General features: G+C 53.1%; 7 protein-coding genes across 7 annotated transcripts; 5 read left to right on the forward strand and 2 right to left on the reverse strand.

Moving 5' to 3' along the window:
- Positions 1 to 1,157: 1,157 nt before the first annotated feature.
- Positions 1,158 to 3,005, forward strand: ASPACDRAFT_64320 (Pal1 family protein; the record flags this gene model as incomplete). The annotated part of the gene is made up of 4 exons (XM_020203992.1): positions 1,158 to 1,221; positions 1,436 to 1,665; positions 1,732 to 2,158; positions 2,209 to 3,005. 4 exons carry the CDS (start codon positions 1,158 to 1,160, stop codon positions 3,003 to 3,005), a joined length of 1,518 nt encoding a protein of 505 aa, XP_020051744.1.
- A 986-nt stretch (positions 3,006 to 3,991) lies between these two features.
- On the reverse strand, positions 3,992 to 7,521 carry ASPACDRAFT_126736 (MCM DNA helicase complex subunit MCM2). The gene is made up of 5 exons (XM_020196971.1): positions 7,445 to 7,521; positions 7,235 to 7,350; positions 4,869 to 7,171; positions 4,641 to 4,810; positions 3,992 to 4,568 (listed from the first exon to the last, which is right to left on the reverse strand). Exons 1-5 carry the CDS (start codon positions 7,447 to 7,449, stop codon positions 4,469 to 4,471), a joined length of 2,694 nt encoding a protein of 897 aa, XP_020051745.1. The 5' UTR covers positions 7,450 to 7,521; the 3' UTR covers positions 3,992 to 4,468.
- Positions 7,522 to 8,204: 683 nt separating this feature from the next.
- On the forward strand, positions 8,205 to 10,163 carry ASPACDRAFT_47759 (putative metaphase-anaphase transition protein (Mlo2); the record flags this gene model as incomplete). The annotated part of the gene is made up of 3 exons (XM_020202006.1): positions 8,205 to 8,320; positions 8,415 to 8,469; positions 8,556 to 10,163. The coding sequence occupies 3 exons, from the start codon at positions 8,205 to 8,207 to the stop codon at positions 10,161 to 10,163; spliced, it is 1,779 nt and encodes a 592-aa protein (XP_020051746.1).
- Positions 10,164 to 10,667: 504 nt separating this feature from the next.
- Positions 10,668 to 12,242, reverse strand: ssn3 (cyclin-dependent serine/threonine protein kinase SSN3; the record flags this gene model as incomplete). Its single annotated transcript, XM_020200191.1, has 3 exons — positions 10,668 to 11,739; positions 11,803 to 11,962; positions 12,191 to 12,242. 3 exons carry the CDS (start codon positions 12,240 to 12,242, stop codon positions 10,668 to 10,670), a joined length of 1,284 nt encoding a protein of 427 aa, XP_020051747.1.
- A 1,311-nt stretch (positions 12,243 to 13,553) lies between these two features.
- Positions 13,554 to 15,088, forward strand: ASPACDRAFT_36074 (putative MFS glucose transporter; the record flags this gene model as incomplete). The annotated part of the gene is made up of 2 exons (XM_020200173.1): positions 13,554 to 13,652; positions 13,718 to 15,088. The coding sequence occupies 2 exons, from the start codon at positions 13,554 to 13,556 to the stop codon at positions 15,086 to 15,088; spliced, it is 1,470 nt and encodes a 489-aa protein (XP_020051748.1).
- A 1,988-nt stretch (positions 15,089 to 17,076) lies between these two features.
- ASPACDRAFT_81885 (putative phosphatidylserine decarboxylase Psd2) lies at positions 17,077 to 21,402 on the forward strand. Its single transcript, XM_020205975.1, has 8 exons — positions 17,077 to 17,122; positions 17,338 to 17,640; positions 17,726 to 17,770; positions 17,841 to 18,056; positions 18,114 to 18,534; positions 18,594 to 20,087; positions 20,149 to 20,900; positions 20,969 to 21,402. Exons 2-8 carry the CDS (start codon positions 17,497 to 17,499, stop codon positions 21,131 to 21,133), a joined length of 3,237 nt encoding a protein of 1,078 aa, XP_020051749.1. The 5' UTR covers positions 17,077 to 17,122; positions 17,338 to 17,496; the 3' UTR covers positions 21,134 to 21,402.
- A 953-nt stretch (positions 21,403 to 22,355) lies between these two features.
- Positions 22,356 to 24,660, forward strand: ASPACDRAFT_55106 (Mis12-Mtw1 family protein; the record flags this gene model as incomplete). Its single annotated transcript, XM_020202961.1, has 4 exons — positions 22,356 to 22,596; positions 22,737 to 23,750; positions 23,800 to 23,968; positions 24,024 to 24,660. The coding sequence occupies 4 exons, from the start codon at positions 22,356 to 22,358 to the stop codon at positions 24,658 to 24,660; spliced, it is 2,061 nt and encodes a 686-aa protein (XP_020051750.1).
- Between the last annotated feature and the right edge of the window lie 803 nt (positions 24,661 to 25,463).

The following is a 25,463-nucleotide window of genomic DNA, read 5'->3' on the forward strand; positions in this document are numbered from 1 at the left end:
ACATACTACATAGTATAGATAGTATAGTCATACTCAATATCTGGAAATCTTGCCTGTGTTCTACCTCTCCCCTCCTCTCACTTGTTCTTATACTGACTGTACTCAGTACTGCACGGTAACTAAGCTATTATTTAGTATTACTATTGACATACTGAGTACACTACTACTTCTCGCCCCCCCTTTTTGCATGTCAAATTAAAATCCCCCAATAACCGAAGCCAAAAGCTTCTCGCCTTCACTCCACTTTTTTTTTCTTCCTTCCCCTCCTCCTCCGCCCCCTTTCAGTCGATGAACCGTGGTTTAATGCATCGGACCAAACTATAGTTAGCCGTGACTCTGGATATTCCCCAGGGGCAGCAGCACCAGCAAGTAACCAGCAACCAGCGACAGCACCATCCGAGTTACTCACACGAGTCACTCTAACTGTCTATCCTGCTTCCCTTTCCCTTCCCTTCCTTCCCTTCCGTCCGCTTCCTTCTCTTCGTCTTTCCTTTCTTCTCCCTCCTTCTTCTCCCCAACTCTCTTTCTTCACTCCCTCTCTTCTCCTCTCTTCTCATTCTTCCTCATCTTTCTCTACTTCTCTCCCTTTCTCACTTTACTCCCCCCTATATCCTCCTCTTCATCCCACCTGTTGTGACTCCTATTCCAACCCCTCCAGGCTCCTCTTAAAAAACCCCCACCTTATTCGGGAATTAAATAATTCCACAACTGGAACAATTTGACCACTTAACACACCTTCATCCACCAACCATCTCCCATCAGGCAGAAAGCAGCCACTGGCGAGAATCAGGGCCAATCACTTCTGCATTTTAAAATAAAGAGATTAAGGATTCTCACATTCCTCTGTGCAAGGTCTTTTCTTCGACCTCGACTTTGACTTGACGGACCGCCAGACGGACGGACACCCTACGTCTTGTGCTCCTTTTAATTCCCTCCTCCAATTATTCTCTCCTAAATCGTCGGCCGCGGCATCGCTGTTTCAGCAACGCCTAAGCTTACTCTAGTTTGGCGTTGGTCCTCGCATTCTCGACCCTCCCCTGATCATCCACCTCCATCCACTTACCTCCTTATCTTTGGATGTCTTTTTCCTCCATTCCCCAATCAACTTCCTTGACCGTTCCTACTCTCGACCTCGCATTGCGTGGACTTTCGCAACCATGAATGCCTCCCAGTATTCCGCAACCTATTCCTACCCACCCGGCGTGACGCTGGGCCCGTCAGGTGCGTCATCTTGCTGATTTCCGGTTTCTTCTCCTCTTCCTCGTTGTGTCTCACACCTAAGTCGTCATCTCACTGCCGTTTCACCTTCGGCGGGGCCCTTCCCCTGGGCCAGAATGTTGCTGTCTTGTCAAGAATGTGGTCTTATTTCAGACCGTGCTTCCCCCGGTCGCCCGTTCGTTTCTCTGATGCTAACTTTATTTCTGCCTCTTCGCAGCCCCCGTCGTCCAACACGCGCATGCGCCTTCCTTGGGCTCCAACAATCCCTTCAGAAACCGGGCGCTGTCTCCTTCTGCCAGTTCATTCTCTTCCGCCGGCCGACCTGAGCGACCGACCTCAACCAACCCTTTCGACGACCTCGATTCGCCACATTCTGCCCCTATTGGAGGAACCATGGTATCCCCGGTCGGAAGTCAAGATATGACTTCGAACACCCGCGACCTCTTTGTACGTCCTTCTCTGTTTCCGTACTGTGTCGCCGCGAAGACTAATCAGGGGTGCTTCGTTCAATAGGAAAACCTGTCTCTCAACCCTGCCACGCAACCTGCCGCGCAACCTGCCGGCTTTAGGCCCGCCCCGCCCCGTCCGGAGAAGCCTGCACCGAATGGATACTCCAGCGAACGAAGGGATCGCCCCGAGCGCCGCGCACGCGATCACCTAGATATTTTCGCTGACCCTCCGCGAAACGGGAGCGGTTCCCGGCCCAGTGGCCGCGACCGACCACGCCCCCGTCGCAACTCCGAGTCATCGATCATGGAGCGCCCGAAACACGTGGATACTGAGGAAGAAAGAAAGCGCCGGGAACGAAGACGGAGAGAGCGGGAGGCTCGTGGAAAGGAAGGTAAGGATGGCAAGCCTCGCTCGTCGTCCTCGAAGAAGAACAACTACCAACTCGACATTATCGACAAATTGGATGTGACTAGCATCTACGGAACAGGAAGTGAGTGAGAGAACTGCTCAAATGATGATGTTATCACTAATCCTGTGCAGTGTTCCATCACGATGGACCGTTTGATGCTTGCAACCCGAATCGAAACCGTAAGGGCGTGCGCACGGCACCTATGCAGGCCTTCCCTAAGGACTCGGCCAACATGGCCTTGGGAGGCTCCGGACCGAACAACCTAGACATTGACCACAATCTGTTCCACGGAAGGACCGAGGAGGGCTTCAATGATTTTGCGGCCAGTGCGAGAAGCGAACCTCGCAGAGCTGAGAACCCCCCCAACTTTGACCCTACTGCTCGCATTGAACCTGTCCACGGATCGGAGAGCATGGGACTGGGAACTAGTACGTTCTTGGAGGGGGCTCCAGTCAGCCAAGCGGAGCTTCAGCGCCGGGGAACTACCTCGGAAGGCTCAGGCGGCGGTATGAATGGAGGTGGTCTTCAGCGCAAGAAGAGTTTGGCACAAAGACTACGGGGCATTAACCGTGCTCCTAGTGGCCGCTCCCCGGAAGCCACGTACAGCCCGCCTGTCCCTGCCGGACACATCGGTACTATCAAGGCCAACGAGAAGAACCCTTTCTTCCAGGATTACGACGATGCGTGGGAGAAGAAGGGCGCTCAGATCACTTCTTCTGAGGAGGCGCGGGACCCTGTGGGTGGACGGGCGCGTTCATCGAGCAGCCCCAAGCAGAACACGGGATTGGAGCGGAGATTTACAAACGAACGGTCTTACGGTGGTTATGACGAGAACAAGAATGCTGGTGGTGGTGGCAGTGGTGGCTTCATCAATCGCATGAAGAGTCTGCGGAAGCCCCGTCCCGAGCGGCGCGTCACCAACGACTGAGCAAAGAGGTGATCTTTTCATGTAACCCGGTTTCATCCTGTACTCTGTATGGCCGGAGTAATCATTTATCGGTGGACATCGCGCTGGCAGCACCTCCATCCCCATATCCCCATATCCTCGTCAGGGCGCAGAGATTGCTTTCAACAGGAAATGATAGCATGAGAGCGTTGATGGAATGGAACCATTAAGGAAGCATGAGACCCAATAGATTGACGTAACTTGGAAGAGACGGCAATCTTCGAGAGCGACCATCCATGAGCAACGCGAGATAGCAGATGACGGCTTGGCCTTATTGAGCGAGACCGGTGTTGCGAAGAGGTTGGGGTTAAGAATGTATGTATCACATCAATCAGATGAAAGCCATTGATCAGGATTTCCGGATGTACTGTACTGGGCTTGTCTGCCAAGCAAGTAGCAAGCATGGTTTTCTTCTTCCTTCTCCCAAACTAGTTAACCCTTGTTCTCATTTCTCCCTCCCAGGGATTATATTTCTGTCAAGTACTTGTAGCCGAATCAAAGATGCAAGCTTCGCTCAAGCACTACTTCCTACCTAGTATATCCAACTCCTGCCCTTGTTTACCCACTTCTGGACAGAATCCTCAATCAAGCACCCTACAACATATGTAGATACCTTGATACGATCTTCTTACCATCACATGTCATTCTCTGCTAGGGCTCGGGGTGATGGCTAGTTATCATAGAACTTAGCCCCTCGGGGGTTTTCAGCACTACCTGCATAAGAAAGACTTTCCACCTTCCAGTTACACAGGACGGACCTACGCGTACAGTTAGTTACCCCTTCCCCTCCGCCCCTTGACAACCGAATACCGTGCACATATCTACGCATCGAATTGATGTTCCACTCCCCCTTCCTCTCCCCTCTTCTGGTAAAACATCGAATTCTGTGATATTATTCTGCACATTCCCAACTTCCATGTTAGAAACAAGATAGTAAGTACGATCCTTGGTCGGTATAGCTTAAGCTCTGAGGATATGGAAACTAGTTTAATAGGTTGATGAGTAAGGTAAGTAAGGTAAATAAGTAAGTTAGTAGGTATATATGCTTGCTCTTTCCCGGGGAATGCGTTCCCACATCACGTCACATCAGATCAGATCACATCAGAGATATTTCAACAAAAAGATTCAGATAATAGAAAAACAATGCCCCCATTTCCCCTGCCCTATGATTCACGAACCCGAACTCCTCGTCGCCGCACGCATACTGATATAATTCATGACAGTGAAAAAGACGTTTCCCAAGAACCGAATAACGTAGATAGATCGATCGATCGTTTCATCCCAGTAGGGGAAAAAAAAAGGGTGCCGTGCCGTAAGATATCCTCGCGGTAAATTTTCTTATCCTCTACTTACCCAGCCCCGAATTGCGTCAAGGGGAGGGTAGCAGAAGGAAAGACATGCGGGAATCATTCGGACGATTGATTTAACATCGAAAAGCAAATCCTCTACCGAGGCCGAACGGACGACGTTCTCGGGCGGAATGGGTCCGGGGCGGGGATGCCTGCTTTGCGACGGGATTGCGGCTTGGGGCGGGAGAGGGTGTACCTATTTGGAAGAATTTGGGTTAGTGATTATTTCGTTTGGGGTGTACTTTGGACCGGGAAAGGGGCAACGTACTTGGCGAATGCGCGGGAAAGAGCCTTCTTGCAGCTGACTTTTTGACTGCCGATGAACGAGTCGACGGTGACGGCGATGGCGCGGTCGATGTCCTGGGCGGAACAGTACTCCGAGAGACGCATCTTGCAGAAGGATTCGGCGATACGCATGATGGCTTCGAGGTGACGGACCTGTTGGGGGGTTGATGTTAGTTTATTGTGCTGATCTTCTTGAAGAAGGGAAGCTTACAGTAATCGGATATGCTCCCGTGGCCAGAGACTCACGGCGCATGTCGGCAAAGAGACGGGCAACCTTGTCTTGATCGATCTGGTAGAGCTTCGGATGGCACCGTTCCCGGGCATACAGAATGTACTTGCGGAGCAGCTCTTGCGGGATTTCACCCTCTTTCTCCTCCTCACGCTTGCGGGCCTCGGCGTCGCGCGCGGCAAGCTCCTCCTGGGTGGGCGGGAGGCGCTCCTTGGTCTTCTTGTTGATGCGGTAGCCCTCTTCGTCGATGGGGTGGCCGTCCGCGTTGACCAGGTTGCCGTCCTCGTCGCGGAGAGGGCGGGACGGGTTGGCGCGCGAGTGCGATTCCACGACGAAGTTGGCCAGGCGCTCGTCCTCGGTGGGGTCGACCAAGTCGCGGACCACGCACAGGATGTCGAAACGAGACAGGATGGGTTCGGTGAGTTGGACGTTGTGCGAGAACGGGGCGGAGCTGTTGTAGCGGCCGCCGATCGGGTTGGCGGCGGCCACAACGGCACAGCGCGCTTGCAGCGTCGTGACGATACCGGCCTTGGAGATGGAGATCGTCTGCTGTTCCATGGCCTCATGGATCGAGGTCCGGTCCTGGTCGTTCATCTTGTCAAACTCGTCAATCAGGCAGGTACCGCGGTCCGCCAACACGAGAGCACCTCCTTCCAGCGTCCACTCGCTGGTCAGGGGGTCTCGCCGGACACTGGCCGTCAAACCGACGGCACTAGCACCCTGACCCGTGGCGAATACGGCTCGGTGTGCCGTCTTCTCGGTGTATTTCAGGAACTGGGACTTGGCGGTACCGGGGTCACCGAGCAGCAGCACGTTGATATCTCCACGGATGGACATCTTGCCTTGGGCCTGCTTGCTGACTCCACCGAACAGGGACAACGCGATGGCGGTCTTGACGTCCAGGTGACCGTAGATACTGGGGGCAATCGAGCGAACGATCTTGTCGACAATCTCGGGGTCTCTGGACAGGGCACGGATTTCTCGCTCATCCTCTTCCGTCAGGTGGAAACCAGCCAGCTGGTCGTGGGACTTGACGATGTGATTGGCCTCGATGATCGTGGCGAAGACGGGGAATCCGTTCTTGTTGTTGAGCTGCGCATCGTAGCTGTTGCGGTAGATACCGGTAACCTCGATCTCATCACCAGGCTTGGCCGAGTCGATGAGATCAGCAAGAAGAACGATCTCGCGCTGGCGGGGGAGACGACCGGCGGGAACAGAGCCAGGGGATTCCTGCAGGGTCAACTTCTGGTAGTTGCGGTACACTGTCTTCTCGGAGTGGACGGTAAAAGGTCCCTTGGCCTGACAGTTTTGACAGAATGTGATCTTGACTTCCGCACTGGCTTCCTGCTGAAAGGGACCCAGGTGTGTCCTACACTTCCCGCAAATGAACATAACATACTTCATCTGAGGAAAGACACCAGTGCGGCGAGTGACGACACCGCTGACACGCAGAAGGCAGTTGAGGTGGGACTGGCGGAGTTGGCGGAGGGTATAAATGACGGGGAGGTCCGTGATACGGACATGAATCTCGTTGTGGATGTCGTGGTATTGCGGGTAGTGGAACAGAGTCACGTCGAGGGCAACTTGATCGAAGACCTTCAAAACCTCGGTCGGCTCGTTGGCGAGGAAGTATGCAAGAGCAGCCTTGGTGTTGAGAAGATGCACATAGCTGACCTCAAGCGATGCGGAGTTCACCTCACCAAGGGTCTTAATCTTGTTACCGTACACGGAACTACCAGTAGGGTCGGTGAATTCCGTGAGGAACGCCTTGAACTCGCGGTAGATGGAGCGCAGGACTTGGGGCTGAAGAACCCAGTCGGTGATGTTCGGAGCCTTGACGTCGGTCAACTCCTCCAGGGAGAGCTCTTCCATGACATCGTCGCCCATCTCAACGTCCTCCCGATCCTCATCGTAGTGGTGTCTGCGCCGACGGGGCTGGCGGGTGAGATCGACTTCGGCATCTTCATCGTCCTGCAAGAAAGCAGCAGGCATGCGGCGACGGCGCTCCAGTTCTCGATCTCTCTTGTTCAAGCGAGCTTCCAGCTGACGACGAGTGGCCATATCCAGCTCCTCATGGTCGCCTTCATCGTCGATGTACGTTCCGCGGTATTGCTGGTCCTGTGTGCTTCTGTAATCTTTCTCAAAGGTATCACCGAACAGGTCAATGCCATCTTCATCTTCCGCCATCTCATCAAGATCGTCGATGTCGCCGAGCATGTCGGCCTCTTCATCTCCTTCATTGTCATCCTCGTCGAAAGGGAGCATAGGAGGTGAAGAAGGGGGAGCTGTGGCAAGAGTTAGCATGCGCACGTTGCCGATATCAAACAATCGAAGCATCTGAGACTTACGACTTGAAGGAGGGGCGACCGATGAAGTCTCATCATCAGGTTCTCTGTCTCTCTTGCGTCGACCGAGGTTACCCAGGCCGCGATTTGCGGCGGAATGGCTTGGGCGTAGTGGTGAACTGAAGGGACATGATGAATATTAGCTGAAGGAGTTACGGGAGGAGGAAAACGATCGAAGATGTGACCATTCACGTAGCAATGCAGTAAACATACCTCATTGTGTCTAGTGTTTCTGACCGGCAGTATGGGGGGGTGGATTGAAGGGATTACCGCACGGAGGTTGTAGTGCGGGCGCCTTTTTTTCATCCGTTGGCAGGGAAATCCATCAGGCGGTGTTGATGCGCGGCAGAAACGCGTCAGAGCGCGACCCAAACGCGTCCGAAAACCAATTAAACCCCGATCGGGAAAGAGAAGCGCCACCCAGACAGCGTTAGTCGACAGCTCAGCACTCCGGCCTGTAGCTATAACCATACCGTCTAGAACATTTATGGGTACTCGGAAGTGACGGGGGAATCAAGCTAGATACGGAGTAGAATGTCAAGTGGTATAAATGGATTGACCCTCTTTGCTATAGGGTCTAGTCAAGTGGTCTGAATATTGCGGTGCTGCCACATCACTCCACAGTAGCAGGGACTTCGCACACAGTACTGTACATACTAACGACATTGCTTCAAGGTATTGTGTTAGATTCGGAATGTTAAGCTCATACCTTAACTTCCCAGTAAAGCAATCATCTGGCAAGCAAAATGAGCTTCAAGTAACCGCCCCGAAGTAGCCGTCATCGAGCAGCAGAGGTGAGGTCATGCAAACGAGGCAAACACTTAAATCGCCTTGCGCCGCGCGCGCTTCGAGCTTCCTCGAAAGCTGAGCAGAACGAGAACACCGTTTAATTTACCACAACCCTCTTCTTCAGTTAAATAAATTCCGCCCTCCGCTGACCTATAGAGCGACTCATCAACTCAGACACAAGAACATGGCCGATTCAGAGGCAACCAAACCAGCCCCCAGCAATGGGCTGCCGAAAGACGCCCAGGATCCTATTAACCGTCGCGAAAGCTTCAGCTCGCAGAACTCGCAGACTGCCAGACAGTGAGATCTTCAATTCTGATTCGCACGACTTACACTTTCGGATTGTCGGATTGTGAGTAAAGATATACGATTACTGACGAGTCTTGTCCGTTAGATTCATCGAGTCTCAAATTCGCCTCGAAGCTGATGCGCGCGAAATCCTTCCCTACGTGAGCTTGCCCTTTCAATCCCAGCCTGACAACCTGACGATGATGGATCGACTATCGCATATCACACATTGTACTGACAGGCGCAGTCGTTTGACACCTGCACCAAAGCTCTAGGTCCCCTCCGACAATCCCTCTTCGCGTGCCTCACCTGTAACCCCGCTCCTACCGCATCCGTCGACGAGAATGCATCATACACACCAGCCGCCGTATGCTATTCCTGCTCCATCGCCTGCCACGGGGAGCACAACCTCGTCGAGCTGTTTAGCAAGCGCAACTTTGTCTGCGACTGCGGGACGACCCGGATGCCATCGACCTCGCCCTGCACGCTGCGCAATGACCCGCAGACCGGCGCGAAAGGCGTCCACTCTGAAGAACCCCACCCGGGCAATAAATACAACCACAACTTCCAGAATAAGTTCTGCGGCTGCGGCGAGGACTATGACCCCAATCAGGAGCGAGGAACGATGTTCCAGTGTTTGGGGGTGGGGACTGTCGAGACAGGTGGCTGCGGCGAGGACTGGTGGCATCCAGAATGCCTGATCGGGCTTTCGCGCGACTGGTACAAGGTTGCCAAGCAGCAGGAAAAAGAGAAGCAGAAGGAAGTGAAAGCTGAGGATGCGGTAGCAGTGGAGAATGGTGACGACAACAACAACAAAAGCGACGAAGCTGATGATGACGAGGAGGAGGAGACGCCCCTCCCACCCGGGTTCCCTGAGGAAGCTGACTTCGACATGTTTATCTGCTACAAATGCGTTGACTCGAATCCGTGGTTGAAGCGCTACGCGGGGACAACCGGCTTCCTTCCCCCCGTCTTCAAAGAAGGTGGACTGGCCAAACCAATCGCATCCGAAGCCAAATCCGCCGAAGCCACAGACAAAGAACCGACGACTGCAGAACCAATCAACCCCGTCACCACCAGCGCGCAATCTGAGCCTAACCTCAACTCCAAGAAACGCAAAGCCGACGACGACGACGTTGAATTACAGCCCACGGCCGAGCCCGCTGCAAAGCGCATCAAGGACGAGGAGACGTCCGAATCCACCGGCACCAATACCGACACCGTCACAGCACCAACAACCACCAACACCGCTTCACCATCTTCCTCTTCCCAACCCCAACCCGACCAACCTAACGCCCCCAAACACACCACCCTCCCCACTACCCTGCCTCCCCAGACCTTCTCCCTCTTCCTCACCGAAACCTTCCGCGACCATTTCTGCCGCTGCCCAGACTGCTACCCGCACACCCTCGCCGCGCACCCGCAACTCCGCGAGGAGGAGGAGGCCTACGAGCCGCCCGTGTCGGAGGACGGGGACCACAACCACGGCGACGGCGCCCGCAGCACGGGCACAGGCAGCCTGCTCGACCGCGGCGAGGCGGCGCTCAGCAACATCGACCGCGTGCGCGCCATCGAGGGCGCCATGGTCTACAACCACCTCCGCGACCGGGTCAAGGAGTTCCTGAAGCCCTTCGCCGAGAGCGGCACCGCCGTCTCCGCCGAGGACATCAAGGCCTACTTCGAGAAGCTGCGCGGCGATGACCAGCATATCCGGGAGGCCGCTGCCGCGGGCCAGGCTTCTTCCGGTGGTGGTGACACCGGCGGCGGCGGTGGTGGGAACGATGGGGATAGTCGGAGGGAGCAGAATGGTATGTTTTCCTCTCTCCTCGACATTTCCTTCTCAACTTTCAGTTGATCATTGTTGTGGTTGCTAATTCTGTGGGGTCATAGGTTACTGAGTTTACTCTTGATATCTACCTGATATAATCGGTTGGATATGGGTGGGGTGGAGATTTACGAGGTCTAATAGTTTGCAGTTGCAGTTGCAGAATGATTTGGGATATTCATTCAGGACCACATGATATGGGAAATGGCACAATTGAAAGGGAACGCGGCGTGGTTGGGTCTCACATAGGAGCAGATTCATTATCTTTGACTATCTACTTATCTATCTCACGAGAACAATTCGTGTAATGGTGTTTGTAAACTGTGTTCTTTTTGCTTGGTCTCGGAAGGCGTCGCGCTACGGTGAGCCCAGAATACTCGAAGTCAAGTGCAGATTGTACAGTACAATGTGCTTATGTTGTATTTCATCTAACTGCGTTACTATGTATCTCGCCCCCGATATTAATTACAGCGACCTGAACGCCATGCTCATATGCAGAGACTATATTTCAAGTTAGTCAGACGGCGATCCCAGTCACTCCTTCAGGCGTTTCGCCGCTCGCCCCATCAATGTATCGTCTGGCAGGCCACTCCGCTTGGTGCCGGGCAGGCTGCCGGAGCGGATGTCATTGTCGTCCTGCGTGACCCGGCGGTGCGGGTATTTGCCCTCGAACCCCTCGAAGCAGTTGGCCGAGATGGCGCCGCCACTGCGGAAGTACGGGTGCTCTAGGGCCTCCTGGGCCGTGATCCTCTTGGTGGGGTCGTACTCGAGCAGCCGGGCCAGCAGGTCGTACCCGTCCGCCCCTGGGGTGCCCGCACTTGCGTTGGCGGAGTACCCGTTGTTCTTGAGGCAGCTTTGGTACCAGCCCTCGAGGTTCGAGGAGCGGCTGAAGTGGCCGGGGGCCCGCGACACGGCCAGGGACTGGAGCTGGGCGTACTCCGGCATCGAGACGATGCCCGGCCAGGTCTCCTTGGTCGGCAGGCCCATGATCTCCATGATCTTCATCATCTGGTTGCGCTGGAAGGGCACCGTCTTCTTGCTGTCCATCTTGGCCTCCTCGCCCTTGAAGATGGGCCGCAGCGAGAGCAGCTCCGCGAAGATGCACCCCACCGCCCACAGATCCACCGCGGGCGTGTAGTGTCGGCTTCCCATGAGGAGCTCGGGGGCACGATACCAGATCGTGACGACAACTTTGTCGCCCGAGAAGAGGGAGTTGAGGGGCTTGTAGAAGAGGCGGGCGAGCCCAAGATCCCCGATGCGGATGGCGCCGCTGGATGTGACCAGGATGTTCGCGGGCTTGAGATCTCGATGCAGCACCCAGTTGGTGTGGAGATAGAGGAGACCGTTCAGCAGCTGGAACAGGATCGATTTGACCATCGCCGCTGGGATCGCATGTCTCTGCGGTTGCGTGTGGTGGTGGATGATCTGGAGGAGATCGTGCTCCGTGTACTCGAACACCATAAAGATGCACTTGTCTTCCAGGATGATCTCTGCCAGTTGCACCACATTGGCATGGTCAAGCTCGGAGCACAGAGCCATCTCTCGGATCGCGGACTGCGAGAGACCAGTGTACTGCACTACCTCCCCTTCCTTGTCCGGCTTGAACCTGTAGTCGGTCAGTCAGCGACGGAGGGAATCGCTGGAAGTGAAGGCGTCCGCATCTACTTACTTCTTGATGGCGAACTCGCCCTTCTGGCCATTCTTGCCGATCGCCTTGTAGACTCGGCCATATGTACCGCTGCTGATGAAACCCACAATGTGGTATCTATCTCGCACTCGGACCTTACTGGTGTAACCGGTCCCTGGCGGTCGTCGCGAATCTGTACTTTCTAAATATAGAAAATTATGTTAGCACCCATAGTGAGAGTATTCCTCGGTGACAACCCATCAGCCAATCGGAATTTAGAGGCAAGAGTCTTGGGGGACAGAGAGAAAAAAATAGTCCCGAGATTGCTGGCAGGAATGTAGACAATATCACCAAGTGAGGGTATAGCGTATAGCAGCAGCGTGTAGCCGGCAACAAGAGGGTCGGAGATCGAAGGGACAGCAATTACCACGTGGATAAAACCCGGCGACAGAATTATAGAACGGAAAGCTCTTTCCAAACATGATGGAGGCACTAGACAGTTCTTTTCTTCAAACCCGTTCAGGAAGCTCGAGAGCTATAGTATAGCTCGGGTACATTTAATGATGCCACCAAAGAAATAGTAATTTAGAACTAACACTCTTCAATCATCAACCAGTGGACATCGTGATAGTGATGGGCCCAGGTCAAGAAAGTAGAAGGGCGCTTGGAGAACTGAGTGGTGGCAAAAGGTGGAGACAGACGGGGTGCTAACGGAGTCTGGGTGGGTTGGAACTTGGAAGCAGTGGAGAAGCACAAGAAGACGAAGAAGAATAAAATAGGGTAAGAATGTATAAGTACGGAGTCCTGAGTAGGTAGTTATGTATGTACGAGTATGAATGGATAATGAATTATAGCCGGGTATTACCATCAACAGTAGCCTGCAGACTCTTCAAGTTCTTTAGAGACAGACTTTGGCTGACGGTGGCCGCAGTAGGCCTGGAAGTCGCACTTAGAGGACCGGATGAGGAAGGGGGGTTCGTCAGACTCATGGAAGAAAAGGAGGGAGAAGAAGAGAAAAAGAAGAAAAGAAGAAGCGGATGTGAGAGGGGGGATGCCCGGGAGAGAATTGGTGTGGTGTGGTTCGATTGAACTGGTTAGTACGGAGAGCAGTAGCAGTAGCTTGTTGGATGGAGGTAAGTAAAGTCGAGTACGCAGTATCTATTCGCAGTCGGCAAGGACAGTGAGGTGAACCATGCATACGGAGACACTGATCTCCACCACTATGAGAAGAGCATAAGACCTGCAGGAAGGGACTTAATGGTTAGGTAGGTTAGGTATGATTTAGAAATGAGCAACAATGGTTGGTGGTGAGAAAGGACCAGAGACGGGATCATTCAAGTGAGGCTGCATTGAGAGGGAGAGGGGGAGTGTGGCTGACTCAGCAGAAGATCGATCCTCTGGTTGATAAGAACAACAGCAGCAGCAGCAATAACCACAAACAATACGTGTATACATGTGTAACCATCCACTACGCATAGTTACTTGCCTGTCCAGTCAAGGTACAGCACTCTGACTCCTTACAGAGTACCTCAATGCTCACACTGCTGCTCTGTAGCAAATTCCCTATCAACCCCGGCCCCCTGAGTCGGTGATAAGACAACGGACTTTCCTTCTCCCGATGCATACTGATAGCCGCAACGTCATCTAGACGCAGCTCGGCGCTCAGCAACAACCCTCCTTTTTTTTGACATTGGGTGATGACTGGACCGAAACCTACTTGAAAGTCTTCGTTGGTCGATGACTTGATTGTTGTACGAGGAATATCCTTGCAGTTTCCAATTTTCAACCATAGAATGGCTTCAGGGGAGTCGACCCGATCTAGGGTCACGCCGTACTTGGTCTATCTCGTGTTCATAACCACCCTAGGACCGCTGCAATTCGGATATCACCTGGTAGGCATCGGGAGCCATTTCATCTTTCCATCTAACTTTCTTTGCTGACTTGAAAACCCGTCAAGGCTGAATTAAACGCACCTCAAGCCGTGATTACTTGCGAGCAGAAGAGCATTCACTCCACTACAAGCGCAGCTTCACTTCCGCAATGCATCCCTATGAACCCGTCCCAGTTCGGCCTGGTATCCTCGATTTACACCCTTGGTGGCCTAGTCGGAGCTCTGCTGGCAGGGCCTATATCCACCAAACACGGTCGTTTATTCACTCTCCGCGCTACGACCATCTTCCATATCTTAGGTCCCGTAGCTGAGACCTTCGCATCCAACATACCGTTGCTGAGCCTGGGCCGCCTCCTATCAGGAGTCGGATCCGGGGCTGCTATTGTTGTTGGTCCAATTTATGTTTCCGAAATAGCCCCTCCTGCCGCAAGGGGCTTCTTCGGCGCCTTCACGCAAGTCATGACGAACGTCGGGATTCTGCTCACACAAACGCTGGGATACTTCTTGAGTTACGGAAATGTGTGGAGGGTTGTTCTTGCCGTCGCCGGCTTCATCGGGGCTCTGCAGCTTCTGGGACTCTTTCTGGTCCCGGAGAGTCCTACCTGGCTCGCGGAGCATCAGAAGGGCAGCTTAGCTAGGAAGGTACTTCAGCGTCTACGCGGGAAGAATGCTGATATTGAAGAGGAGGTCAAAAGCTGGTCCGGTTCCTTCGTTGATGCTGCAGATGGCTCGGGAGAGGAGCAGTCGCTGCTGACACCACCATCGAGCAATATGCCACCGAAACAACCACCAGTCACTATCCTCAGAGCCGTCACAGATTCTCACTATCGACCAGCTATTGTTGCCGTCGTTGGTGTCATGATTGCCCAGCAATTCACGGGGATCAACAGCATCATCATGTACAGCGTCTCGCTTCTACAGAGCATCCTTCCTACTACCGCAGCCCTACTGGCAGTGGCCATCTCCGGCATCAACTTGGTCATCACACTTGCCTGCACTCCTTTGCCCGACAAGATTGGGCGTAAGAAATGCCTTTTGCTTAGCATCAGCGGCATGGGGGTAAACTCCTTGCTCTTAGCTCTGGGTATATACACCAGCCAGAAAGCCTTGTCTGCAGTCGCTGTGCTACTGTTTGTGGCCTGCTTTGCTGTCGGTGTCGGTCCTGTGCCGTTCATCCTTGCGTCTGAGCTGGTTGGTCCTGAGGCTGTGGGGGCCGCACAGAGCTGGGCGCTTGCGGCCAATTGGATTGCGACATTCATTGTGGCGCAATTCTTCCCTGTCTTGAACCAGGCTCTGGATCGAGGCAGGATATACTGGGTCTTTGCTGCTATGGCCTGTATTTTCGGAGCGTTCATTTACTGGCGGGTTCCTGAAACCAAGGGCAAAACGAGCTCCGATGAGGTTTGGGGCAGGGTTGATCGACGGAGAAGAGACTAAACTGACCTACTGCAGAACTGCTATTGTAGGCTCATAGTCTTGGATGGGTTAAAGGCGGGATACAGATAGGAAAGGACTTCAATCGACTTGCCTGAAGGGCAGACAGATTTAGCCCCACGGCATCCAGCGTTTGCACTTGCTAAGCTCCAGTACCCTCATAGTCTAAATCGAGTAGTATCTCTTCGAACAGAGGTGTCAATGCGAAAGCTCGCATCCAGCCACAGCTTATGTGTCACTCTTGGCATTAAGGGGTGCGCTTGATTGCAATAACGATTGGCGAAGCCTGATTACGATCAGCGCTATGGCGGCCCAGCAGCATCTCGCTCGAAGGACTGCTAACGTGTGCTGAGAGTATGTATTTTTGTGAGACTTCAGCCCCTATTTCTGGTTGGGTTTGTTGGCTACCGGTTGGCATGAAGTTGTGTCCAACCTGACATACATTTACAGGGGAAGATCGCGTCTCAGGTCTGAAACACAAAAGGTTGGCTGAGCCCATATTCCTCTCTGGCTCGAATTACGAAAAATGCAAATTGATCGCCAAGAATCAAAGGGAAGCAGCCTAAGGCCCCGGGGTTTATAAGATCTCAAACCGCCAGGATGCTTCCACACTGTACCTACCAGTCTATAGGGCTGGATGATTGGGACGGAGGCTTGTCTGCACTGCGACGGTGGAACGAGACGCTGTTGCACGGAGGCCGCGGAATGGCCCGTTGGGCAGCGGGCGCCCCTCCTTTGACTACACTATAACTACCGTAGTTATGGTAGACTAAATTTCAAAGCAAAGAGAGAAATATCGTCCAATCCAAGATTGCGATTTCTCATCCCAACAACTCCCTTCCAGCCCTTCCGCCGGTTCCTACTGGAGCCTTTTTGACACTCGAAGTGGGGACACGATCGCTCAGCCCTGCTTCAGGGGACTTGACTGCTGCTTAGGCAAGCCAAGGATGGAATCCATTACGGAGTCTTCCATGGGATCCTGATTCTGATCCCCAAGGGGTTTTATTCCGGGAAGATGTCTGTCCAGGCAGCAAGAAACCCATAGACATGCACAAAGTAGGACAACCGGCTGTCCCGTGGAAGGACTCGCAGACAGACCTTTTTCCTTCCTTCTCGTTCTCCTACAGTTAATGCAGCAGAAGGGATGGCAGATGCGTTCGGTAGGGGAGAACAGGAAAAGAATTCCCGCAGCATGAACCGGTACCATATTTAGGAAGAGAACCTCCACTGTATTTAGGGATGTGATGTAGAGCGACTCATTTGGACTAGGCTGCCACAATCACTGATCACTCGACTGCGTTGAGTGGTGGAGATGAGACTAACTTCTTGGACCTGACGTCGTCCTCTCCTAATCTGGCTAATCTTGGTAGGGGAGGAACAAATGCTTTGCATAAGTGCGATAAATGCATCTAGCTGCATTATCATTCATGGAAGAAGAGAACGGAGAGTGAATTCTAGGGGTGAGGTTGGGCGGGGGGAGAGAAAAGCAGGGCAACAACTAAACTTTACCTCTTATTTCCGCTCTCCGAAGTAGTCCTGGGTTGCCGAGGATAAGGAGAAGAAGAAATAAATTGAATGAATCAATGAGACGAGACTCGATCACTGGATCGACTAGCTGTATGTCAACTTGTCATTTACTCGAGTACTCGGTATTTTGTACTTGTTATTATTACTTTTTAAATTATTTTTTCTTTTTCCTCTCCCCGTACTCCGGCAATGTCCTCCTAGTCGATCGAGGCCACCCCACTTCATATACGAGAGAGGACAGTCTGGTCTATCTAGTCCATTATCTATCTAGACTGTCCGTCTGGCTTGTTGTTCCTTTTTCTCCGTGCTTCGATGAAGGCCATACACTAAAGAAATAAAGTCTATGCGCAACCCACTCGGTCTCACCCACTCAGCCGCGCAGTCAACTTTCCCATTCACGTTCACGTCCCCCCATCCTTCCACACAACTCTTTCACCATTCAACAATCACTGTCCGTGTTTTCCTCACCATGCTCCTGATCTCCCATATCTGAAGGGTGTCAATCGCAAAGTGCGTATACCTACCTCTGCTCCAAGCTCATTGCAGTGCGTTGCGACCGTGGTGGCTTGCTCGTGGGATTGCTGGGTCGCCCGGAGCCACCAGATCATCCTAAGATCGCCCGGCACTCAACCTTGACAGGCAACCACCGCGACAACTCTCCGTCATTGTGACTGGGGAGCTCCTCCTGTTCCCTTCTCCAGATGCTGATTAGCCCCCCCTTCAAGGCAACTGACCCCAATATCCCTGTTTGCTCACGAACGCGTCCCTAAATAATCTCACTCTCCGATCATTTTCCCGTCCTCAAGTATCGACGCGACGTCACCTCCCCGGCTCCGTCTGGCCTGCTTTCTCCCCCTCCCCGCACTTCCCGACGGTTCATCATCATGGTGCGCTTACCGTTGCCACAACGGCTCAGCACTCATTTGAGTTCAAAAAGCACCAATACCACTCCCGGTCAAAGCAGAAGTACCAGTCCCATGAGAATGTCGGACACAAAACCCTTGATCCTCAAGATCTCCGTCCTTCGGGTGAGTCCGCACTTCCCAGATTCGCGGAGCCGTTCGGAAGTCCCGCCCGCATTCCTCGACATTACTGACTGCTGGGTTGTACTAGGGGAGAAATCTAGCAGCTAAGGACAGAGGAGGAACCAGCGACCCGGTATGGCATAAAACCCATTCCAGCTATTGAACCAGCTGATCGCTTGCTAACGAGCCACCTTGTTGTTCAGTACATGATAGTCACACTTGGAGAGGCCCGACAGTCAACACCCACGATACCAAAGACCCTGAATCCAGAATGGAATGTCACGTTCGAGATGCCCGTGGTCGGCGTACCACTATTGGAGTGCATCTGTTGGGATCATGATCGGTTCGGCAAAGACTATATGGGCGAATTCGACATTGCCCTCGAGGAGATATTCAGCCGCGGCGAGGTCCATCAACAGGTACATTTTCCCGGAACGCGACTGACCTGGACGTGCGAGTTGACATGATGCCTGCAGCCAACCTGGTACACTCTTCGCTCGAAACGAAAGTCTTCGAAGAAGAAGGACAGTATCATCTCTGGGGAAATCCTGCTGCAGTTCTCTCTCATCGATCCGGCAAACCCCAATGCCCCTGCGGAAGAAGTCTATCAAAAGTTCAGAACCCTGGTATGTGCTGGGGACGATGAAGATGAATTCCCGCAGGTACCTTCGTTTTCACTGGAGGATGTCGACAGAGATGAAGAAACGTCGGATGAGACGGACGACCCTACCAAACCAGAGATCGTGGAAAAGCGAAGAAGGAGGCTGCGCCTTAAACGTCTGAAACGGAAATCTCTGGCAGCAAGAGCCTACCAGTTTTCCGGTATAGGAAATGGAGTGCAAGGTATCGTGTTCATGGAGATTGTGAAGGTGACGGACCTTCCGCCCGAACGGAATGGTATGGTTTTCCTGTGTCCATCCTCAACCTCGTCATGGCTGAGCTAACTCTTGATCAAGTGACGCGCACCTCCTTCGACATGGACCCGTTCGTTGTCACCTCACTCGGAAGAAAGACGCTTCGAACACCGGTTGTTCGTCACAATCTAAATCCAGTATACAATGAGAAAATGGTGTTCCAGGTCATGAAGCATGAAACTTCTTATACGATCGGCTTCACCGTCATGGACAGAGACAAGTTCTCTGGCAATGACTTCGTCGCATCGGCCGGATTTCCATTGCAGACCCTGATCAAATCCGCTCCCAACGCCGATCCTGAGACTGGCTTGTACGATTTATCAAATCAGACTCCTGATCTGACGAGCTCTGAATCGGACATTGCTGCTAGACCAGCTCCGAAGATCTCGGTCAGCCCCTCTCCCTCGACCAGCAGCCTGTCTAGATCACCTAAACTAGGCATGTCACCAAGGGGCTCTTCTACGTCCCTGTCAGGCCTGTCACAGCAGGGAGAGTCGACTCTCCTTCCACCTCGGAGTGTCCCGGAAGACACCGAGACTCCCAGCCTCTCAAGCTCTCCTACGCTAGCTAACTTTACCGTCTCCCCGCTTGAGGCTGATAGCGAAGGGCTTCGAGTTTATCGCATCCCACTCAGCTTGAAGAATAAGGACAGATGGGAAGACAAGCATTCGCCCGAACTCTTTGTCAAGGCCAAATATATGCCGTATCGTGCCCTGCGCCAGCAGTTCTGGAGACTCATGCTCAAACAATACGATGCAGACGATAGCGGTCGTATTGACAAGGTTGAACTGACTACCATGCTTGACACTCTTGGTTCCACCTTGAAGGAGTCCACAATTGACAGTTTCTTCGAGCGCTTCAGTCTGGAAAATCAACCCAGCGAAACAATGGATCTGACCTTTGATCAAGCTGTGATCTGCCTAGAAGATACCCTTCAGGCACTCCAAAAAGACCCGAGACTGGCAGGCAGAAAGGTTTCACCCACATCATCATCGATCAGCCAGGATAGCGAGGAACAGTCGAGCGGTGATGATGAGCTCATTGCAGGGCTTAACGCTGGCCTGCCAGCCAACCATGACCCCCAGACTACACATATTCCTACCATACCCACCGAAGAGCAGCCGGGCTTGGTTGAGGAAGACCTTCAACCTGACGATTTGGGAGATGAACGCGGTGTGGAGCACGTCATTGAGCTTCGAGAATGTCCCCTCTGCCATCAACCGCGGCTCTCCTCTCGTTCAGATGCCGACATCATCACGCACATTGCCACATGCGCAAGCCGGGACTGGAGGCAGGTGGACAACCTCGTCATGGGAGGATTCGTAACCTCCAGCCAGGCGCAGCGCAAATGGTACACTAAAGTCATCACGAAGATTGGTTATGGTGGCTACAAGCTGGGAGCCAACTCGGCCAACATCCTTGTCCAGGACCGAATCACTGGGCAAATCAATGAGGAGCGCATGAGTGTCTATGTCCGATTGGGTATCCGATTGCTGTACAAGGGTCTTAAGAGCAGAGAAATGGAAAAGAAGAGAAGTATGTCTCATTACCTGAGATAAGGTTATTGTTCAAAAGATCTCGCTAACCATGATTATAGTTCGCAAAATCTTGAAATCTATGAGTATCAAGCAGGGCAAGAAGTACGATGATCCTGCGTCTGCCAGTCAGATCCGGGACTTCATCAACTTCCACCAACTTGATATGACCGAAGTCTTGTTGCCCATCGAAAAGTTTAATAACTTTAACGAGTTCTTCTACCGTGCACTGAAACCCGGTGCCCGGCCCTGCTCAGCGCCGGACGAGCCCAGAGTTGTTGTGTCACCTGCTGATTGTCGAGCGGTTGTATTCGACCGTATGGATGAAGCGACTAATATCTGGGTTAAAGGTCGAGAATTCTCTATTGAACGCCTCCTCGGCGATGCTTACCCCGAAGATGTGAAGCGCTACAGGAATGGAGCACTGGGTGTTTTCCGTCTTGCTCCCCAAGATTATCATCGCTTCCATATCCCCGTGGACGGAGTTATGGGTACCCCCAAGACTATTGAGGGTGAGTACTACACGGTCAATCCCATGGCGATCCGCTCAGCTCTCGACGTGTATGGCGAGAATGTGAGGGTTCTCGTGCCAATTGATTCCGTGGCGCATGGCCGTGTCATGGTGGTCTGTGTTGGAGCCATGATGGTTGGAAGCACAGTCATTACACGAAAGGCTGGGGAGCAGGTTTCACGGGCCGAAGAGCTCGGTTACTTTAAGTTTGGAGGAAGTACCATTCTTTTGCTCTTTGAGGAGGGGTCGATTAATTTCGACAGTGACTTGGTGGACAACTCGAAGGGGCCCTTGGAAACTTTGGTAAGACGACCCCTTACTGCTCCTTACGCATGATTTCTTAAGCTAACACGGCCTTTTCTCAAAAATAGATCCGGGTCGGCATGTCTGTGGGTCATCGTCCCGATATTCCCCAGTTCGAACCGGACATGCCCAAGAAATCCGAGGATATCTCTCTTGAGGAGATGCAGTGTGCGAAGCGTCGGATTGAAGGCAGTCTGGCCCCGCCTACTGAAGATGTCCCTGCTCTGCCGTAGACTATGTTCTGCATTGTAATCTTGTTACATATGCTCTGTATTCTTGCAGCTCTTTTTTTGCCAAGCGGGGTATATTGCTTTCCCCTTTTTTCCCTTATTCTTTCGGGCGTTGACAGGTACGCTTAGAGGCCCGGCGCCTGCATAGCGATTGCAAAACTCATTTTGTAAAAAGATTATAAGTATGAGGTGTGATGGGCATGGCTGAGTGCTGAAAAGTGGGTGGACTGTACATAGTCTTGATACAAGAATAGGTAATCATACCAGATGTGAATAAATTCATTTATTTATACCAAAATCCTGGCACTTAATGCTTCTCACCAACTCTTAGTAGCAATCGAGTTGGCGGGACAAGCTGGAAGTTGTCATCCTGAAAAGGACTAGCGCCTTCTCCCCACGCGCCACGACCAAAACAACCGCGTGCCTGCGGCGACCGACCGATTGACCAAGGCCAAAACCCCCCCCCCATCGTCATCCCCACGCCAGCATCAGAGTTCCGTCTGCGCAAGGACCGGAATTCCAGCGCGATAGCTCTGCCGACGCTGAGGGAGAACTGACTACTCGTCCGATAAATAGCCTACGAGCGCGACCTGCCCCGGAACAATCTGTGCGGGTGGTGGTTCGCGCGCAACCCGCATCGACAACACACGTCTCTCGGACAACAAACCTTCTCAACCCAACCCCCTCTCATTCAATCCACCTACACCGTCAACAATACAGCTCTTACTGATCGGTCTTGGCGATTTGCGACCGTGCGATATACCAGCCGGGCCTTACACCCAGAGACGACCGACGAGCCAGCCGGAGGAAAGGAAAACGCAGCGCCCGACGACCCAAACTCGCCCGTCCTCGACAACTTCGAATTCCACAATTTGCTTCCGTCAGTGATTGACATCGGCGCAATCTTGTTGAAAGGGTGCAAATAGCTTGGCTGCAGGCCTCGATTCATCGACTCGAAACGCATCTGCTGTCGCAGTGAGGGGAATCGATCACGACACCGCGGAATAATCCTCTTTTTCATTCGACATTTAACGTACGCGAAAAATTTTCCGACTTGGACGTGGCCTGCGCTCCCACCGGATGCGCTACATTTTCCGACGAGGTTGCGTTATCTTAGATGTGAAAAGATCCGATTGAGCGACCGGACGTGCGAAAACTCCAACCAGGAACGGAGGCCAATTGACTCGACATCAAACATCCTCACCCCCTTTTGTCGGTCCCTGACATGACCGTCACTGTTCTGGCGACGCCCACCACCACCACCACCACTACAGCTAAGACGAAGCGTCGTGGACCGTTACTGGCTATCGATATGGCTACGTCCCAGGCGCAGGCGCGTCCTGCCGCGCCTGGAAGAGGCGGGGGCAGACGATCGAGTCGGCGGCTGAGTAAACAGGATAAAGGTGAGGAGAATGCGAGTGCGACTGCGAATGGTACAGGTGCTGGGGAGAAGAAGAGGAAGTTAGGTGAGTCGCTTTGTTAGGATGGATGGATTGAGATTTTTTTCGGTTTGATGATGTGGGTGGCTTTGCAGGACAGCGATTTTGGTCGGGTTTTCTGGATGGTATGGTCGGAGCGTGCTAATTTTCATTTTCTCCGTGCGTAGTGCCTGTTGATGAGGAAGAAGACGATGGTTTCCAATTTACGCGCATCGCGACAAAGAAGCCCAGACCGTCGACGGAAAAGATTCAACCCGCGATTCTGCCGGCAAGTTCGCATCTGAATACAGCGCCGCAGCCATCTCCGAGAAGGGGTCGACCACCGAAGAAGAAGGTGGTGGAGGAGAAGGCGGAGGAGCCTGCTGCGGTTGTGACAGAGACTACTACGGATACCACGAAAACGAGACGAAAAACGAAGCCGAGCGAGGGAACGAGCAAGAGGACAACCCGGGGAGCCGCAAAGGCGAAGGAGAGCCAGCCTGAGCCTGAACCCGAGCCTGAACCGGAACCGGAGCAAGAACCGGAGTCGCAACCTCCAGCCCAGGCACAGCCTGAGCCACAGCCAGAACGTGCGAAACGCTCGACGCGAAAACGAGATCAGGGGGAAACGGTTCCCTTGGAGAAGAAGCGGAGGAAAGGCCGACCTAGTAATTCTAGGAAGGAGGAACAGCAGAAACAGCAACAACAGCAGCAGCCGACGCCGCAGCCGGAATTAGAGCCTCAACAACAACGACAACAACCACCACGACGAGCGTCGCTTCGCAATGGATACGTGTCTCCAGGGCCGCCGCAGGCTGGCACGGCCACGATTTCATTGCCGTTGGCCGACACGCCGGTCATACAAAGAAATCGGGAGATGCGAGGGAAGAAGTCCGTGAAGGGGAACAATCGTCGGAGTAGTCTGGGGATGCGAGGTCGGCGAGCGAGCTCGCTGATCGACTCTGGGGCGTCCAACGGTGGGTTTTATCGATTCGCAGGTGATTCCATGGCACGAGTGGCTGACGGGGATAATTCAGCGTTACCACATAAGAAGGTCAACACGGCGGATTTCTATAAGCATATTGCCGCAGACTTAACGGAGCCGCGTCGAATGCGGCAGCTTTTGATCTGGTGTGGTACGCGAGCCATAGGCGACAAGCCTTCTGGGTCGCGCTCAGAGGATGAGAGCGCTCGGCTAGCGGGTAAGTGCACCTTTCCTGGGATTGCGATGCACATGCTAAGACAACCCAGCACGTGTTATACAGGAGGAGCTCCTCAAAGACTTTGAGTCGAACTCCACACTCTCTAATTGGTTCGAACGGGAAGAGCTGGATCCTCCCGCGGTGGTGGTCAAGAAGGAGAACCCGAAGAACATCCAGAATGCGGACAAGATCAAGGAATTGGAGGAGTTAATACAGAAGTACGTCTCGCTTTAGGGGCTCTGTGTTGGCCAGACTGCTTACGTCTGACAATAGGCTACAAAAAGAGCGGCATGCTCTCAATGCTCTGTTACGGCCGCCGGATATTCCCCGTATCAAAAACCACCCGCTCGAGACAGATCCCAGCCAACCTTCACAACCATCATTATCCAGGCCTGACGAGCCAATCGATTTATCGGTACTAGACCCGTCTCAGCGGAGAATATATGCCCAGATCGACCCGGAGACGGTCAAGCAACAAGAACAACCACCTCAACCACAACCACCACAGCCGACAGACGGCGAGCCCATGGACACCGACCCGCCATCAGCAGCAGCAGCAGCAGCAAGATCAACAACCTCCGCAACAGATACCTTCCTCCCTCCAATGTCCCCAACCACCATTTCCACCCGCCTCTCCCGCGTAACCAGCACCCTCGCCCCGACGCTGGACTCCCTCGCCGCCGGTATCCACAACCTCGAACTGTATCGCTCGACCTCGGACGCCGTCTCCTCGCAGGTCCTGCGCATCTGCGCCGAGCGCCTCGAAGCCCGCGACGCCCGCAACAGCATCCGCCGCCTGGCCAGCACCGACTCGGCGACCGACCACAAGGACCTCAGTCTCCGGCCCCGGCCAAAGGAAGACCTAGGTGTGATACTGGGGGCATTGAGTCGGGTAGAACGACGAGCGTGATATGTATGGTTTGCGTACGTTACGAGCGAATGGATTGCAACTATTCTGCCAGCATTTCTTAGAGGGGTTTCATTTTCTCGCCCGGTTCTTTCCTTTCTCGCTTCTGGTAAATCTGAACTTCAATACCAATACCTTTACTTGCTACTGCTGTTGCTGCTGCTGCTGCTTTTATGGGCTGGACCCGGTATAGGCCCTTTTTTCCCTTGTTGTTTGTCTTTGATTTCTCGGGTTCGTTTGGCGGGTTTGGTTTTGTTTTCGTGGGTGTCATGATGGAATGGAATGGGATGGGATGGAATGGGTTGAGCTGGGTTGATTCGATTTGAGGCACTAGCACTAGCACTAGCAATGGAGTTTGGGGAGTGAAGTGGTTGATTCAGAGATTTGTTTAATACGCACGTAATGGGTGGGTAGTAGATCAATTCGAATGAGCTATACCTAGGTATTCAGCTCTATTTTCCTCGGATTACTATTCTAGTACAATCAATGCAGTGGTAGAATCCACAGATGTCAGCAAACATGATCAAGCAAGAGCTAACACAACCATATCCTGCGTAACCATGTAAGAGGAATTCGCTGGTGCTGAAGGTGTCCTTCCCGCTGGAAGATGGATATATATATGCCCACCACGCAAACCTCGGCCACCAGTAGCAAGTACTGCAGTTTCTTGCAGGAATCTCCCCTCTCTTCGACACTGGACTAACGAACTACCTACGAACAGCCTTCCTTCACGGTTTCCCCGAAACTAAGAAGCGAATTCATCCCTCAGCAGGTGTTGACCTCCCCCTCCCCCCTCCCCCCCAAAT

This window comes from Aspergillus aculeatus (assembly GCF_001890905.1).
Source record: "Aspergillus aculeatus ATCC 16872 unplaced genomic scaffold ASPACscaffold_20, whole genome shotgun sequence".
Classification (NCBI taxonomy): domain Eukaryota; kingdom Fungi; phylum Ascomycota; class Eurotiomycetes; order Eurotiales; family Aspergillaceae; genus Aspergillus; species Aspergillus aculeatus.